Source organism: Zeus faber (assembly GCF_960531495.2).
Source record: "Zeus faber genome assembly, chromosome: 9".
Classification (NCBI taxonomy): domain Eukaryota; kingdom Metazoa; phylum Chordata; class Actinopteri; order Zeiformes; family Zeidae; genus Zeus; species Zeus faber.
In genome coordinates, this window is record NC_137197.1 from 17,620,688 (window position 1) to 17,638,294 (window position 17,607).

At 40.4% G+C, this 17,607-nt stretch overlaps 1 protein-coding gene across 1 annotated transcript in view; it reads left to right on the plus strand.

Moving 5' to 3' along the window:
* ppp1r37 (protein phosphatase 1, regulatory subunit 37) overlaps positions 1-17,607 on the plus strand; it is a 49,869-nt gene that overhangs the window by 14,364 nt on the left and 17,898 nt on the right. The window contains exon 2 of the mRNA XM_080006649.1: positions 8,159-8,256. Within this exon, the coding sequence (XP_079862775.1) occupies positions 8,159-8,256 (98 nt within the window). The remainder of the gene's footprint in view (positions 1-8,158; positions 8,257-17,607) is intronic.

Consider the following 17,607-nt stretch of genomic DNA (forward strand, 5'->3'; position numbering starts at 1 on the left):
CAGATTAATCGTCATCAGTCACAGCCATCATGCCCATTACTTTTCTATTGGCAATATCTTGCTTTGCCATGTACCATCAGCTTTATATGGTTTTTCTCTTTGCATTCTCTCTCTCACCTTCATAACATGGAGTAGGTGAGGTGCAGTGTTAACCTGCTTTGGAGATGACAAATGTGTGTTTACAGTCCATGCAGGTTGGCCTTCCACTGCTTCAGCAGACCTCATGTTAAAGAGATCAACCAACTACTATTCCTGACTGTGTAGATCACATTGTACTTGACAGTACAATAGCCATTCAGAAGGAAAACTAATACTAGCCCAAAGCGTTTGTCCCACCCTACCTTGACCAGTAGTAACAAACTTCATGTTGTGCGTAATTAGCAATTGTGAAATGTTCTTCCATGCATGCAAAAATAAATGGAGGCTTATGTCTGATGCATGTAGATGACTTTGTCTGGTTAATATGTTTTGCTTTCATGTTGTGTTTGACGCCATATGACACTGACTCACTATGTAGACCTCCACAGTTCAGTGCTGGGAGGCAAGGGAGTGTGAGAACGTCTGTTACTGGATTGTTTGGCAACTAAACTTCTCTCTCTCTCTCTCTTATCCATATGGCTTAAATGTGTATATCGTGTGTATATGTTGTCTGTATTCCCATAGCCAGCTGGAGCAACCTTACTTCAGGCAATCCAGTCATACCTTTCCTGATGTCTTTAATGTCCCTGTTTACCGCACTCTGCTATTATTACATTACATTACATTACATTTAGTCATTTAGCAGACGCTTTTATCCAAAGCGACTTACAATTGTTCAAACACCGACGGACGCAGCCATCAGGAGCAATTAGGGGTTAATTGTCTTGCTCAAGGACACTACAACATGCTAGCAGGGGGAGCCTGGGATCGAACCAGCAACCTTTAGATCACTAGACCACCAGCTCTACCGCCTGAGCCACCATCCCCATAATTATATATAATATATATAATATAATATAATTATATATTATAATTAAGATTCCAACAATTAACTGAAAGTTCCAACCAAAGCCAGTAGAACCGGGAGTGAAATGTACTATTGAGTTAGTATATCTGTAATATAATGCTGTATTTTTCTAGGACAGCAATGTCATTTATCATTATTTTTTTGCTCACAGTGGCTAAAGCAGGAGCTAATAGTAGCTATTCAGCAGAGTTTATGACGGGATGTTCATTGTTGCACCTGACCCTTCCCAAACGTAAAAAAGTAGCCAAAGGTTGATTCTTATTTTTTTACTACACAGTTGTGACTTGGTGCAGGGAAGGATTTGGAGCAGTCGCTCACACGCAATGCATACTGGTACATGTAGTTATTGTGGGATAGGCTCTGAGCGGCAGAATAGTGATATCTGTCAATAACAATGGCAATGAAGTGCTTAGTTTTTTTAGGCTTAATAAGCAATCGTCCACATTATTAGTCTTTTCCATTAAGTCAGCCCATGTTTCAAGTGAGTATTGTGTTAGCTGATGGTAACCCTTAGGGTTCAATGTTTGTTTTTTAACCTGTACCTAATGTATTCTCAGCTTTGTAGATAAACTTTGTCATTGAAGTGGTAAGAAACTGTTGTTTGTTTTTTTGATTTATTCTTGCTCTCGCTCTCCACAATTAAGTTCGTATGTGCCTGTACTTGTTATGGGCTGGGCTATTGTTCTCTCATTGATTCGTAAGTTATGAAAGAGCTGCTCCCTTGTTGGCAGTTGGGATTTTTGTCTTCTCCCTACAGGGCGGCACAAATCTGTAATCCCTATACATACAGTATAGGCCATTATCTCTTTTTAGCCTAAAGCAGCCAATCCAAGCAGTCAATTTGTTTCAAAAAGAAAAGTCAAAATGACAAATTGACATCTTTCATTGAAGTTAGATGTTTTTGTAACCAGATTTAGTTGTTGGCGGTTCAGAAGAGAACCACATGTAATCATGATGTGCCCTCCTGTTTCTACAACACAATTCCAACGGGCTAGCGGTGTAACGGAGCATAGTTGATCCGCACATATCCCCCCCCGACCGTTCCGCTCGCATGTCAACCACAGATCAATTGCAAAATTTAACCATCATAGGGAAATGCAGTTTTACTGCCACTGCTACTTTTAGAAGTAGTAATTCCATAAATCTTGATGCAGAGTTGCGGTTAGTAGAAGACAGACAAGACAGATGCGTGCTGTGTTTTACTCTAAAAGCGCAATGTTTGCTTTATAGTACATTGCGCTGTGTTGCTGTTACCTTAAGACATGTTGGGAATGAGCTGCTGTATGTCACTGCCATGCCTATACATTGGCCATGTTGGAGCTGTCAAGAGCCGCTTGTAGACAAATACCATGTGAATTGAGAGACTTCTCTACAAAATCGACTGTAACTTCCTTAATTCTATACGGATTTTCATTAAATTTAGTTTGTTTTAAACATGAGATATTGAACATACTGATACTAGTTTCTTATTGGAATTAAATTTAGTGACTGGGGGCGGATCTAATTATATTCTTTCATCCACTTCTATGTTTAAAGGAAGAAGGTATCATGCGTGCCTCATAATGCACTTTAATTTAACAATTGATTTTTACGATTTTATTTAAACATTGGACATCTTGTATTTTTTCTTTTAAGACCATGGGCAAATGTTCCTTGCTTTAAGTGTTTTACAGAATAAATGGAAAGCAAAGTTATATTTGTCTCCCTTTCTTTTTTGCTGATCTGAAAAATGATCCGATCCGTGACTCAAAACCGGGATCAGATCCAAACCGTGAGCTTTGTGATCCGTTGCACCCCTACAACTGGCTTTGTAGCGTAAACACAACTGGGCGGTATTTGTTATGTATGTTGGTGAACGATGAGAGTGAACGATGAGACTACCCGATCACTCATTCAGAACCATATTATTCCAAATTGGTGAAATAGCAATTTTTATTTATTTTATTTTTATTTTTTTTTACTTATTAAATTACATTATTATATAAATTAATTTGTGTTCGGAAGTTGAACTTATTTATGGATGGCTCCATTACTTCATTCATAGTTGCTCCTACCAGTGTGACTGTCTGTGTTTTGATGTTAACATTACACTCTCTTGAGTTAGTCCACCATCTGATTGATGGTGGTCAAGGCTGGCAGTATAGTAAAGGAAAATATGTGATTCCGATGGGCATGGGCGCAGGTGAGATGGATTCTTGTTGTTCGACATCCTGATGCTTTAGCAGGTTACTGTGCTGGCTGACTACAGTAGTTTCTGCTTGACTTGGCAGATAGTAGTTTCTGCTTCACTTGGCGAATTGTAGTTCCGGCTTGACTTGGCAGCCATATTTTACAGCAGATTATTGCGCTAGAACCACTATCACCTGAAACACCTGATTAAGGCTCCATTGGCAGAATACTATTTTAAAATATATTTTTCTTTTGAACGGTTAAAACCATTTATATGTCCAATTCAGTTTTGGCAAGGCTCTGTTAGATCGAGCCTTCCTTTTATTGATGTAGGAAACTTGGTTGTGGAATTGTGTTTATTTGTAGTTGCTTCTCAACAATAACATGGAGGGAGAGTGTGTGTTGCTGCTGTCTGTATTATTTAGCGGCTCCAACTAGTAGCAAGCGGACCAAGTTCACTCCAGTCTTTTGTTCTTAGCTCTTCACGGCTGGCATCTCCTATCCAGGGTGTTTGTTGAACCAGATGTCTCAAAGTCAATTATCTTTCAATATAATATGCAATGTAACTATGCAGACAGTGCATTGATGATGATTGGTAGATTGAGGATGCTGTAGTGAGTGAAATGATTCACGTGCAAAATTGAAAACTGTCTGACTGCTGAGCCTGGACTTTAGGAGTAACATTGGTCAAATATTATGTGTTTGTTTGTGATGTTTGTAATTAATGTTGAGAATCATATATGATAACTCATCTTTTGACGAGGTCCATCCTAAGTTGTGTCAGAACATTATCTTTGCTTTCCTTTATTAACCATAAATGAACAGTTATTTACTACTGCAAGAATTGTTACAGCCTTACTGTTGGTGTATTATTCTATCGTATATATGTTTCAGAGATACTGTAGTGAAACAACCTTAGAGGTTTTTACCTCACTTGTGATTTGCCCTTTAGACTAGGCCCATCCTCTCTCTACATCTAATGTTCAGAGACAAACCCCCTCAGCCCATCCCAAAGTCTCCAATCCCTTCTAAGACATATTAAGCAGCACTGAGCGATCAAACAGATAAATTAGATTGCCGGCAGGTTGCATGCAGCAGCTGTATCTGTGCTTGACATGATCCTGTTAGCCTGAAGCTGTGTGTTTGACTTATTTTTTGGCGCCTAGTGTATCTAGCACTGTTCAGAGTACACTGTGTAGGTTTGGTTTTTTTCCACAGCACCCGCTCTCTTTCTTCCCCTCTCCCACGCGCACACACATTTGCAAACACACTGTCTATTATCACCGCAGTGTGCAAGCTGAGGCCTTTACTACACAGCTGTCTTTGATGCAGGCCATTTGATGTGAAATTATTAAGTCTAATATTAATTACGTTGCGTTTTTCCCTTTTGCATTTGTCACACACTGTTCTCTCCAATCCTGTAACTCCCTCACCGGATCAGCACGCAAAATGTGGGATATTCAATGTTCAATTATTTGCAGGGTCTGCTGATATAGTTCAGAATTCGTCGGAACATTATCTGGGGGTGTTCTCCTGTCGTTGGAATGTGGGCTTTTCTTTTCCGGGTGTCTCCACCCCTCCCCTCTTAGGAAGTGTTTACGCATTTACATGTGCTTGCTCCACTGTAACACTGCAGCTTATTGCTTCTCCAAGGACACCGTGTTCACAGGACACTCACACTCACACACACATGCATATACAGTGACAACATGAACAACAGTGGTCATTGAGGCACTAAAAATACAGCGTTGCTCAACAGAGATTTATTGGGCCTCATGTAGGTTAAGGCACATATAGTTGGAAGCAGCAGATACTTTCCCTGTAAAGAATTAGAGAGCCAGTGTCCATCTAAATGGTAAGGAAGGTATGGTAAATAAGATGCGTTTACCATACTGTGTTGGAAAACTTCACAACACAGTATGATAAACTCATCCGTCCGTCAGTCAGTCAGTTGCCTGCAAGTGCTTGGGAAAGTTACTGGAGGTCCATTTAGAAATCCTGCCCCACCTGTATACATTTTAAATTCCACTAGCAGTACTCATTGCGCACTCATTAAGGGTAATTAGATATTGTCTTGTGTTGTGTTATTGTGGTATTGTATTATCGCTGACAGTACAATTAAGCTGAAATATTAAAATCTTTATTTGTTAAGTCATGTCAAGTTTATTTATGTAGTCCTTAATACAGTAGTCTCAATGTAGTCTGACTGAATACTGAAAGGTTTGTGGCAATTGTCATTATGTATAAAATGTAAATGTAATATGTATAGAAATGTATTGTGAGCCATCTCATCAATAATGAATCAAGTCATGTGATTCAGCCCTATGCCTAATTGTCTGTTCAGTCTATCATTTAATATTGGGCTTGGAATAAGCAGATTGTGACATAAACATTTGATTTAATCTAAAATTCCCATAATTTCCCTGCTAATAATTCTTCCTTATCTTATCTTACCTCACACACACACACACAGACACCCTAGACAGTGCTAAGATAGGGCCTAAATACAGATACTCGCTGTCTACCCTCCAGTGTACACGCTTAGATACGCTACAAGCTAACAATGTCCCGTGGCTCACCACTATTAATAGATTATTATCACTTGATTAACCATGAAAGAGGTTAAGTAACCAGGAGGCATCTAGTGTGAAGGTTTCTCAACACTATTTAGGGAATGAGGCCAGAGGGTAACATTGCAGCACTCATCCTTGTCAGGCCCAAATGTGAATAACAATTATGGTATTGTTGTACTGTTGTATAGATACAGTTTGTGGTGTTTTTACACATACTTGTATTGACTGTCCGCCAATCTGTTTGACTGGACTGGAGGTGTTGAGTGAATGAGATGCAAGGGAATGAAAACAATAAGTATTTGGTCTGCATTCAATATGTGAGATATTCTCACCTTGGCGTCTGCAATCAAAATGCTGACAGCAGCAGAAAGTCAAATTCCGCATCTGGTAGCATGACACATATTCACGCACAAGCCTCTCCTTCGCCGATGCACTTTATAATAGGGCCAATCTACATGTTCTTTCTTTCATCTTACATACCCCCCTTAATTTGCCTTTGCCTTTTTGTCAATTTTATGCATACTTTTATTGGTGTGGTACATTTTATCCGAACGCTTTCATGCCTAATAACTTCTCGATCTTTATCTCTCTCTGACTCCTATATTTGTCATCTCTCAGCAGACTCTCCAAATCTATTTCAGCAGTTTTTAATGTGGTCCAGTCAGATGACTGTTGTTAGCCTTGCAACAGTCTGTTGTGGTGAGAGTGGCTAAACCAAACACAGCGTAAGGACATTTCTGATTCTTTCTGCTCTGACAGGAGTTCCCCACAGGGCAGACTTATCAAAGACGAAACAAATCAAAATAACTACACAACAACAATACTGCTTTGTAGTGGCTGTGTAGTATTCCCGGACTTTATTACAAGGGCTCACGCTTTCTAAAAAGAAATAGCGGTTAAGTTAAATAAATATATATGTAAATCATTGAATCACTTTATTCCTATTTAATCTCATTATCAACAAAAACATTAGAGCCACACTGAGTTTCCCCCACATCATCCCCTTCCACTGCATGTTGTCCCAACACTTAACACCTGGTGACATCCAGCATTTGTCATCAGTGGGAAAGGGAAAAACCCGGCTTTCAGTCCTGGGCAAATGACGTTGCAATAGACAGGTTTTAATCCGCTCCACCTCCGATCAGCTCTGACGTACACAGGACACTAAGGTCGACCCACTTATTTTGGCCCCTTTACTAGCGCGATGTGACGCATGTTGGAATTCCGTATGTTGGCGCATAAATACAGAGGAATATCCGTCTATCTTCCCATCATTTTAAATCCCGTTTAGAATCCAAAATCACAAGTTAGTGACATTTTTCCGCATTGGGCGACCATGAAATGCTTTGAGTGTGCGGATCGCACTGTGTGGAGCAGAGAGGAGAACCCCCACGCTTCCCGCCGGGCTCAGTCACTCCAGCATCGCCCTAAGCCGGTCCCTGCTCCCCACCGCCGAAGGACCGCCACTTCACGCTGTTTCTCCTGTAGTGTTGGGTTGTTCATGAACAATCCGATTCTTTTGAATGGCTCAAAATACTTTTTTTGTTTTTATTCCAAGTTTACAGTTTTATATCATCATTTGTTTAAGTTTCTGTCTCATCTACTGTTTTTAGTTCACAATCACACTGGAACACGCCCCTTTTCTGTTGTTTTCGTGATAGAAAAAAACGTCATTTCTCCTAGCAATGGGAAAGGTGTAAACCGCCTATTTTTAGCAGCTTACCCAGGCTTTTCAAACCCGGGTAAATCCGCAAATTTTGGGGTGAAAAGTGTATATGTGAAATAACCTACAATGCAGTCGTACTTTGTTGTTCTGGAAAATCTGTAAGCAGCTTGCAGAGATGGACAAAAACCTCTGTCTGTTAGGTGGCGATAAAGCATGCATCATTAATACGACGCTGTGAGCTCTTCATGTCCATTCCACTGGCAATGTGCCGCAGTGCCATTATGGAACAACTCCATATTTGTTATGGCACTTTATTGGTTGATTGATCTTACGGTTTGCCTGGCAGTGTGGTATCATGCAAGTGAAAGGCCTCAGGTCTACTAGCACAGGTGCTCCATTTTATTTATTTAATCGTGGGGGCTAATATTTAGATTGACTAGATATGTGTTATAATGTAAAGCTCCCTACATACACCATTGTATGTTAATGTGTACTATGGCTACTACTATCAGAATTGTAATGAATATAAAATGCAGAATGCCTGGATGTAAAAGCAAACAGGATGTGTTAAAAGTTTGTAATCTGATCACCAGAACTTCTTCTGAGGCCATTTCACATTTAACAACCTTGTGATGATGCGATGCCTTTTTTAATCTGTGTGCGTGCGTGCGTGTGTCAGCATCTATCTTGACCTACTGCATACTAAAATCTACTGTTCTGACCTATATTATCTTTGTTTTTTAGCCCAGAATGTGACAGTGGAGGAGATCCTAGCCGCCTATAGACTGGCTTGTCAGAAACTCAACTGCAAGCCCATCCCCAAAGTGATCAAGCAGATACAGGTGAGGCTCGGCTGAACATAACGGAAAATGTGCATCATCTGTGTAACAATGCATAATGTAGTAACACCTGCATTTTTTTCGTAACTTGCCAAAATGTAAAAAAATTTAACTTTATTATATTATAACCCACCGTTTGTAATAACTTGCCACATTTCCTCATAAACATCTTGAACAAAATACTTACAAATTATTGTAAGTATTGCCGCATTTTGCCATTACATAATGTGTTATTACATATTCCAGCATTAACATTTTTAATTGAATGCATTATGTTATAACACACAAAAATTGCTGTCTCCATTTAGTATTGCAGTACAAGTACACTTGACTACTACTGAGTACTTCAGAGTTTTTCACTGTTATATTCCAGTGTTTTAATTATAAAAGTTATTACATATGCCATTGTTACAAACTGTTACAGAAAAGCTATACACCTGTGCTATATGCAGTGTGTGTATAGAGTGTGTGAATTCCTGGCGTTGAGGTATAACCATTTTGGACTCTTTAGTCTCAGTTTCAAGGAACAGCTTTCCTTTTCTACTACATGACCCCGGGGTGGGGTTTTGTGCCAGCTACGGTTGTTGTTTTTCTGTTCTTGAAGAAGGAGGTCTTTTCTTTTGGCTTTTGTGGTTGTTTGGCTATGGGTTAGCCAGCATGGTCATGTGTTTCCTAATCCCTCATTATAAAAAGTACTTAGGATCGAGTGGGGAAAGCCTCAGGCCTATTCGTTTATATGATGCTGCCTAACATGTGCGTGTGTGTGTGTGGGTGGGTGAGTGGGAATAGTATACCCACTTCATCAACTATTCCCACAGCCCTGTAGTTGTATTATGTAACAAAATATAGCTGAAATTGCCCCAATTATGCTCTATGAAAGTTACTGTATAATAGGATATTATTTTGCAGGGTATTAATTAGAGTTTGTGCACATGTCAACAGTAATTGAATTTACATCTCTTTATTTAAATTGAAACATCCCTCAACATACTCAGCAACATGCAAGGTATGTATGTAACATACAACTATGTATGCAGCAAGCGTATAGATCATATTTTCATATGCTATATATAAATGCGGTGCCTCCATTGGTTATGTTGTACAACTTGGCCATTATACCCTTTGTTGAGGAAAGATGGAGTTGTCTTTTTCATAAGCTGTCTCACAGCTATGCCACACAATTATGAGGAAATGTGGTGAAATGTCTAAAAACGAACAAAAAGATTGTTGCATTGATGCTATTAAGAACATGAATGTGTTTGGTTAGGCTATTTCCTCAAACTTCCTCAAAGGTTCGACAGCAGTGCCAAGTAACCACAATTGCATTTGTCTAATCATGGCAGCAAGAGACTGCTTAGCGATAAGTAGCTAGCATTCAATGACAAAGAAGCTTCCGGGTTGAGCTAAGGGTTCACCCTCTCCGGTGACTCTCCCAGCCCTAGTTCTCTCTCCACTATACCCTATATGTTATTTGTTGTACCTTGAATCTAAGGCCCATTTTACACCTGGCATTAGCATGTGTCTTGGGTGATCCGATCACAAGTGGACAGCTCAAAGTACGCCTGTTCACACCTGGCATTAACATGCATCTTGGGTGATCCGATCACAAGTGGACAGCTCAAAGTACGCCTGTTTACACCTGGCATTAACATGCATCTCGCATAACAACTTGTGATCAGATCTCACTTCCCCTGCTCAATTTTTAGATAAACACATACATAATTTCCGGTTGCAAAGACCAAATGTGCAGACCTTGGCGCAGGCACAATGTAAACAATATAGACTGAAATTCTGGTGCCGTGTGTACTGCACACAGCACAGGGTTCAGGCTGAGAAGATTTATTTAGTTTCCTGATTTTCTCAGAGTATTGGAGTGGAATTTTTTCTCCCCTAGACAGCAGTGCACAGTACATGCTGCAAAACGCCACTGCACTGTCTAGACAGCGGTGTAGACATATGCATTTATTTTTGTTTGTTTCCTACTTGTACGAAACAATTTTTTTTAAGTTAAGGGAGTGTCCCGATCACTGTGGAATGGGAGCATCTCCAGTCCACTGCTTGTTTTGTTTCCCTTGTCTCTGGCCAAAATAAATAAAAACATAGTGGTTTTTACTTTAGATTTATTTCCATTTGTTTTGTACTTGTATGAAACACATTTTTTAAACACAACTGAGTTAAGGGACTGTCCTGATCACTGCATAATGGAAGGAACAAAACAAAAAAGCTGTGTGTCACATATCGTTTCACGCACGTCTTCCTGTTGTTTTTTGTTGCTATGGGACTTAATTTCATAATTTCTTTCTCTTTAAATACTTTATTGTAAATAATAAATCCTGAACTTCTGTAACAGGGAGACTTTCCCGACCAGACATTAATTTGACGCTGTTGGAGCGTGATGAGTACGTTCTTTCGCTTACACAGAGGACATCAGTTGAGTAGACGGTCTTTCAATATGGCCCGGGACATGTTTGTGTTTACGCTGCTCAAAGGATGTGGCCATATGCCCATATCCCAGAGCACCTCAGAATGTGGTCTGAGTGATCGGATCTCGAACCGCATTGAGGACGTATTGGGTGCGTTTACACATGGCATTAGTGATCGGATCACCAAAGACGCATGTTAATGCCAGTTGTAAACAGGGTCTAACTGCACTTTGAATTCTGCTTGGGGTTATTCATAGAAAACAGAATGATCAGAAAGAAGAAGAATCCATGATGATGTTTTAGGAAAATGAAGGTTCTGTGATAGATGAGAAACCAATGCCTAGCAGAGAAGCTGAGACCTTTCCACTATTTTTTCTGATCTAGAAATGAAGGAAGGAGTCGGATATTGTCAGTTGACCTGCTGTGCTATTGGCTGTAATGGAAGTGAATGGCAAGAAATATGAAAATAGGCCAGAGGTAGTAGACATGTAGCGGCCAAAACTGAATGACATTTTAGCTAATTGACCAGTTTCCTGTCCAGTAAGCCCATGCTGTTGTTTCTACATTGTGGTAAAGGAAAATTTGAGTGACTATTTACATATGTGCTAAGTCCTCAAAACTGACCCTCCCTCGCTAACCAAACACACACTGTGTACACAAACAGAAATGCAAGGACAGATTACATACTAAATACCTACCTTTACCATGTCCAAGTATTCCTGGATGAGAAGGTAGAAATAGTATATCATTCAAAATGTGACTAACGGTGTGACCATATTTGACGGTATTAGTCATTTGACAGTAACATGGGAAGTAGTTTGATTTATTTTTTTGTCAGGCAGACACAGGCGAATCACACATTCTCTCAAAACAAACAATTAGTCTGAGGTTTATGTAACAAAGTATGTATCATTCTTTTGTAGTGTGCAATTTTGTACTGATTGGACAAAAGATAGAAAAATACAAGTGGCAGCGATATTGCAAAAATGCATATCTTGAGTGAATTCAGAATGGGTCACATACAAATCAGGTACATGACCTCATCTAATCTGCCAAGTATTTAAATCACAAACCAGAACTGTGAGTGAGCTTTTCTACCAGACAGGCCTTGATAAGGAGTTTCCTTGAAATGGCAGTGGCAGGTTTCAGGTTTCTTAAGCCCTTTACACACATAGTTCCTGGTAAATTACTGGGATAACCTTTCTGGCACTGATAGTGATTTTCACTATTGACACATGCATCTACATTTTGGAATATATCGGTTTTGCATGTTTTCACACATGCCATGATAATGCTGGAATAAATGTGGCAAGGGATTGTCTGTTCCAGTGTAGATGCAATCATATGGACAATCTGTGTCGACAACGCACGTAAAATCTGATTTGCGCGTCTGGTGTCTCCCAGACGCACTCGGTTCCCTCCGGTGACGGAGCCAGGACAGAGGAAGCCCCCGTCCCTGGACACAATAAAACAAAGTGAATTTAATCGGTGTGGTCATTTTCAACCTGTCCTACACTCTCTGTCTCCGGAGAAGGAATGTTCTCCGCTCGCTTCCTCTCTGGCTCCGCGCTCCAGCGCAGCTGGCGAGCAAGTGAAGCAGCTGACGAGCAAGTGAAGCAGCTGGCGAGCAAGTGAAGCACTTGTGCGCGATGTCCAGCAATGTTACTCCTTCCATTCACAACACCTCCATAACACAGCCTTACTGGCATTTTCCCGCAAATGATACTCGGTCTTGAGGTGGGAAATGAAAGGTGGAAACAAATTTCCTGGAATATTGTTCCCTGCTCCCATTCACACATGACCCAATGAAGGAATGGTTCCAGAACATTGCTGGGAAAGACTGCATGTGTGAAAGGGGCTTTAGTCTTTAGATACATATTCCACGCTCGTCTTTGCTTTCCATCTAGGCAGAAATGGACGATTTTGTGTTTTTTAACAGCTGAAAAATAACTCATGTATACCGATCAGCCACAACATTAAAACCACCTAATATTGTGGAGCTCCCTGTCATGCCACCAAAACAGCTCTGACCCCTCGAGGCATGGATTTTACACAACCTCTGAAAGTGTCCTGCGGTATCTGGCACCAAGACGTTAGCAGCAGGTCCTTAAAGTCCTGTAATACCATTTTTACACCAAAACTACGGGTGTACCCAGGTTTTTGAAACGCTTTTATACCCGCTAAAAATAGCTGATTGACAACTTTACCAGGAGAAATGCCGTTTCTTTTTTCTTTTTTTTTTTTGTGTGTCACATCCGACATCACAAACACTCCATAAAAGGGGCATGTCCTTGTTCCAGTGTTATTGGGAACAGAACAGTAGAGGAGACTGTAACTTAAACAAACAACTACATAAAACTGTAAAACTTGGGGGGGGTCGGCCGTGAGCGACCCAACACCAGACCTGCCAACCTGCACACATTTTGTGTACCAACCACACAATTCTTGGTCAAAATACACAGGTATGAAATGCCAGCTGAAATTTTGCAAATATAGATATTTATATATATATATATATATATATATATATATATATATATATATATATATATATATATATATATATATATATATATATGTATGTTTAATTGTGATTCAATTACAGAGAACAATCAATCAATAGAAAACGATCCCGTACTTTTAGTCTGTATTTAAACTGCATCTTTCCTATTGGACCAGATGTTAGGACCTTGTGCTTGTGGTTCGGTAACCCCTCTCCTCTCACTCACTCATCATCCACCGATACGCAGTGGTTCTTTATTATCCACTGAGACGTAATGCTGCATTGCCGAGATAAAATGGTAAATGGGGATGTAAAAATCAAGCAAAAAAACGTGACCGTAATGTTAACATATAAAATGTGAGATGCATCGATCGATCGGCCAGTGTCAGATTTATCCGATTCTGTTTCAAATTTACACGCCCGATACTGTTCTCACATACTCGTAAAAATGCTCCGATACTCAAATCCGATACCAACGTAATGTAATGTAGTTGACGCTCAAAATAGAGGGAAATGAATAAAATGTCAACTGTTTGTAGGTACTACAAGGTAAACAAAGAAGATTAGGTTAGTTATTCATCAATCACCTGACAGTATTCCATAATTGTGCAGACTGCATTTCTATTGCTGTCACTACAGCGGGGCATCTGCTCCAGAGTTTCCGTTAGAAGGGGGGGCTTGGTTCTGTATTGACAAACATGATTGGTCAGAGGTTAAGCTTTCAGATCAGCTTTAGATCGTCTAGTCTGATTGGCTTCCCGTTGCAACTTGCAGAGCGCAACAGATGACTTTTTTTTTTTTTTTTTTTACAGAAATGATCCACCCAGCACTAATTAAAATTGTGTTTGGAGGGAATTATTTTCACCAAACATTATGCCCGGAGAGATTTAAATGTGTCGGACAGGTCAAAAACCAGCAATTAGTGTCTGCTCTGGTTTTCCGTAGTGCACAAGCTCTGCTCGTGATGAAAGTTTCGACTCTTTTTTCTCAATGAGTCACTCAGTAAAACGAGTCTTTCGATTTGATTCAGTTGGTTTAATGCACAGTGAGTGAAGGAAGACTGCCAGTGAATTAAAGCGAAAAGAGTCACCCATTTATTATTATTACTTTTTTCTGCAATGATTGCAATTTTTTTTGGAATGGCAAGTACCATATAAATATAATAGAAATATATATTTGCACTTAAAAGTGAAAGAGACTTTAATTTGAAGTTTGAACTGGACATTTCCATGTTAGTTATATGTTATGTCCTACTAAAACTGAGTGAGAGTTACAGGTTAAATTATACTGAAACTTGCTGACGGTCACATATACTATTTTACTGGAACTCAGTGACCGTTCCATGTTGTATTTTATTTTATTGGAACTCAAGTACAGTTTTATGTTCTTTTATTCTTCCATAGTGAATTATGAACAATAATAAAATCAGCAATCTCACTAGTGTGGTAACTGAAAATTGCAGCGGTAGTCCATATATGCAGCTGTCCTATCACGTGAGCGTGATCAGATCACATGATGTATTTGTCATTGACTTACAGCAGATATACCCAATGAGACCAAATGATAAGAAAATTTGATTCCTCCAATCATTGATATAAACTCAAAATGATCGGATAAGAATGTAAGAGATATCTAATAGTCAATTTTTTTTATTATGAACATACTATTGGATGACAATCAGAATCAGCAAGTCAGACCTGGAAAAAAAATCAGAAATAGAAGCAGCCAAGAAAATTGCAATCGGTGCATCTCTTCTTGGTAAACCTGTTGGGCAACTTTACAAGCTGATGAATTTCAAGGGGTATATCCTTGAGACAGATCAGATAATGAGATAAACTTGTATACATAGTTAACCGTAGTAGATTGCATATGATGTGATTAGCTTCAATACAAGAGGCCTGCGGTGTAAGTAACTGATGGAGTAATTTAACAGTCACTCAAAGGCAACAGAGACTCTGTTACACTATTGTGGTACTCAAAATATTTTCCCAAGGTTGGCAGGTCTGCAACACTCCAATAGAAGCAGCATGGAGTATCCATGCCTGCACCTGCAGCGCTCGATGCGCGGTGCGCGTACCAGTCCTTCAGTGGTGGAGAGCGGAAACGCTCCCCCAGTTCGGGGACGGGCTTGGGGCAGTGCTGGAGTGGCTCGGAGCACCCGGGGTAGCATGGGGTTCTCCGCTGTAGTCCCCGCAGAGCAGTCCCCACACTCTCCATGCGGGGGAAAAGTCATTAACTTCTGATTTTGATTTTGGATTGTAAATCAGATATGAGATGATCGATGATACACGGTTATTCCTGTCTATTTATGCGCCGAAGTCCGGAAATTCCCACAGGCATCGCATCGGGCCGGTAAAAGGGGTGAAAATTTGCGTGTCTACCCGGGTGTCGTGTTTACATCAAAGCCAATGGGAGCTGGAGCTGATCTAAAAACCAGTCTATTACAGGGTTATTTGAGCCGTTATTTGAACTTGGGTGTTACCTTTCCCGCTAATGACAAATGCCGGATGTTAGCGGGTGTTACCCGGTTTTTGGCGTAGTGGCAAAGGAGTATAAGTTCAAGGTGGGGCCCCCATGGATCGGGCTTGTTGTTCCAGCACATCCCACAGATGCTCCATCTGATTGAGATTGGGGAATTTGGAGGCAAAGTCAACACCTTGAACTCTTTGTCATGTTCCTCAAAGCATTATTGAACAATTTTTGCAGTGCAACAGGGAGCGTTATCCTGCTAAAAAAGGCCACTGCCATCAAGGAATACATGTTAATGTCTCAATGTTATTTATTCACTTCAACTACACCACTTCACATACACACACGCACACACACACACACACACACACACACCTGATCGGTGAACAGTCTTTTGGGGTGTTCACGGTATGCAGAGACAACCGGTGAACCCTCTGACAGGGTCATAAGCGCCCATGGGCTCATTGCTGTATATTGTGAAACAATGCTGTAATGTGAGGAGGCAAAAATAAGTGCTGTAAAGTGAAAAAAAGCTTAATAAAATCAATATTTGGTGTAACCGCCCTTTGCCTTCAAAACAGCACCAATTCAACTTGATACACTTGCACACAGTTTTTTAAGGTACTCGGCAGGTAGGCTGCTCCAAGCATCTTAGAGAACTTGCCACAGTTCTTAGAGAACTTGCCACAGTTCTTCTGTGAATTTCTGTCTCAATTGATTGTCTCTTCCTGTCATCCCAGAATGACTTTACGACGTTGAAATCAGGGCACTGTGGGGGCCATACCATCTGTTGCAGGACTCCTTGTTATTTGTTTCGCTGAAGGTAGTTCTTTATGACTCTGGCTGTATGTTTGGTGTCGTGTCATTCTACATGACATATTGACACACTAATGCAGAAGATATAAAATAGCCGTCTAAATGTTTTTGTGAAAAATCTAAAGCTTTTGCACAGTACTGTACATATACTAGGACTGTCCAAAAATGGCTTCGCAGGACAGATGTGCTATCCCTGTTTGTTGTGCCACATTGCCTAACTACATCCCCACAACTCCCTCTCTTGCTGAGTTTTATGTACACACACACCTGCACGCGCGGCTCTCTTTGTTGGGGTGATATATGGCAGGCCCCAAATGCTGTCACATTTGTGACGTGGGAGAAGAAATCCCGGTCGTGCCCACCACGCCCCCAGATCAGCTGTTCTGACATCACAGCCACTTGTGGAAAAGCACGCCGATGTGCTAAGCTTCTGCTATCCCATGCCTACAAGCTTACTTCTAGGCCTGTTTGTGGGTGAATTTCCACTGCAAGCTGGACTGTCTTGGGTCTCTCACTCATTGTGTTTGCATGCACTTGAATAAGCCAATCAGAATCAGGTTATGGCAATATTCAGAATATTGCAAAAGTCATGTAAACACTGTACCACCATGTCATGTAAACACAGAGTTTGATGAGAGAGCTAAATATAGTGAGATATTTGGATGGGTGCAAGAACGTGAATGTGGACATGTTCAAGAAATTGAGCAAGCAGTAGAGCAAGTACAATAACCTGTTAATAACCAGACTATGCCGCTCACCACGTATACTTGAATCTTCCAGTAATTGCATAACTCCAAACGCCTTAAACACATTATTATCGTAATAACGATAACCATGACCTTTGAGCTTAATCTGGGTATTTAATGCATGTTAACACACTGTCTCTCTCTCTCCCTCTCTAACCTCTGTTGTTCCTTTTCCTCACGCCGCTCTTTTGGTCTGACCACGATCTTTATTCTCCTTTTATATCATGCACTGTCTGGCCAACCATTCCTTAACTTTTTCGACCGCTCTCGTCTAGTCTGTGGTCCAGTACGCCACTCTAATTTCTGCTTAGTCATCCTTGTACTAAACCAGCCATATAAACTGGCCAGTCAAACTAAATAGTTGGCGAGATGAGGTGGGGGGGGGGGGGTTAAGCCA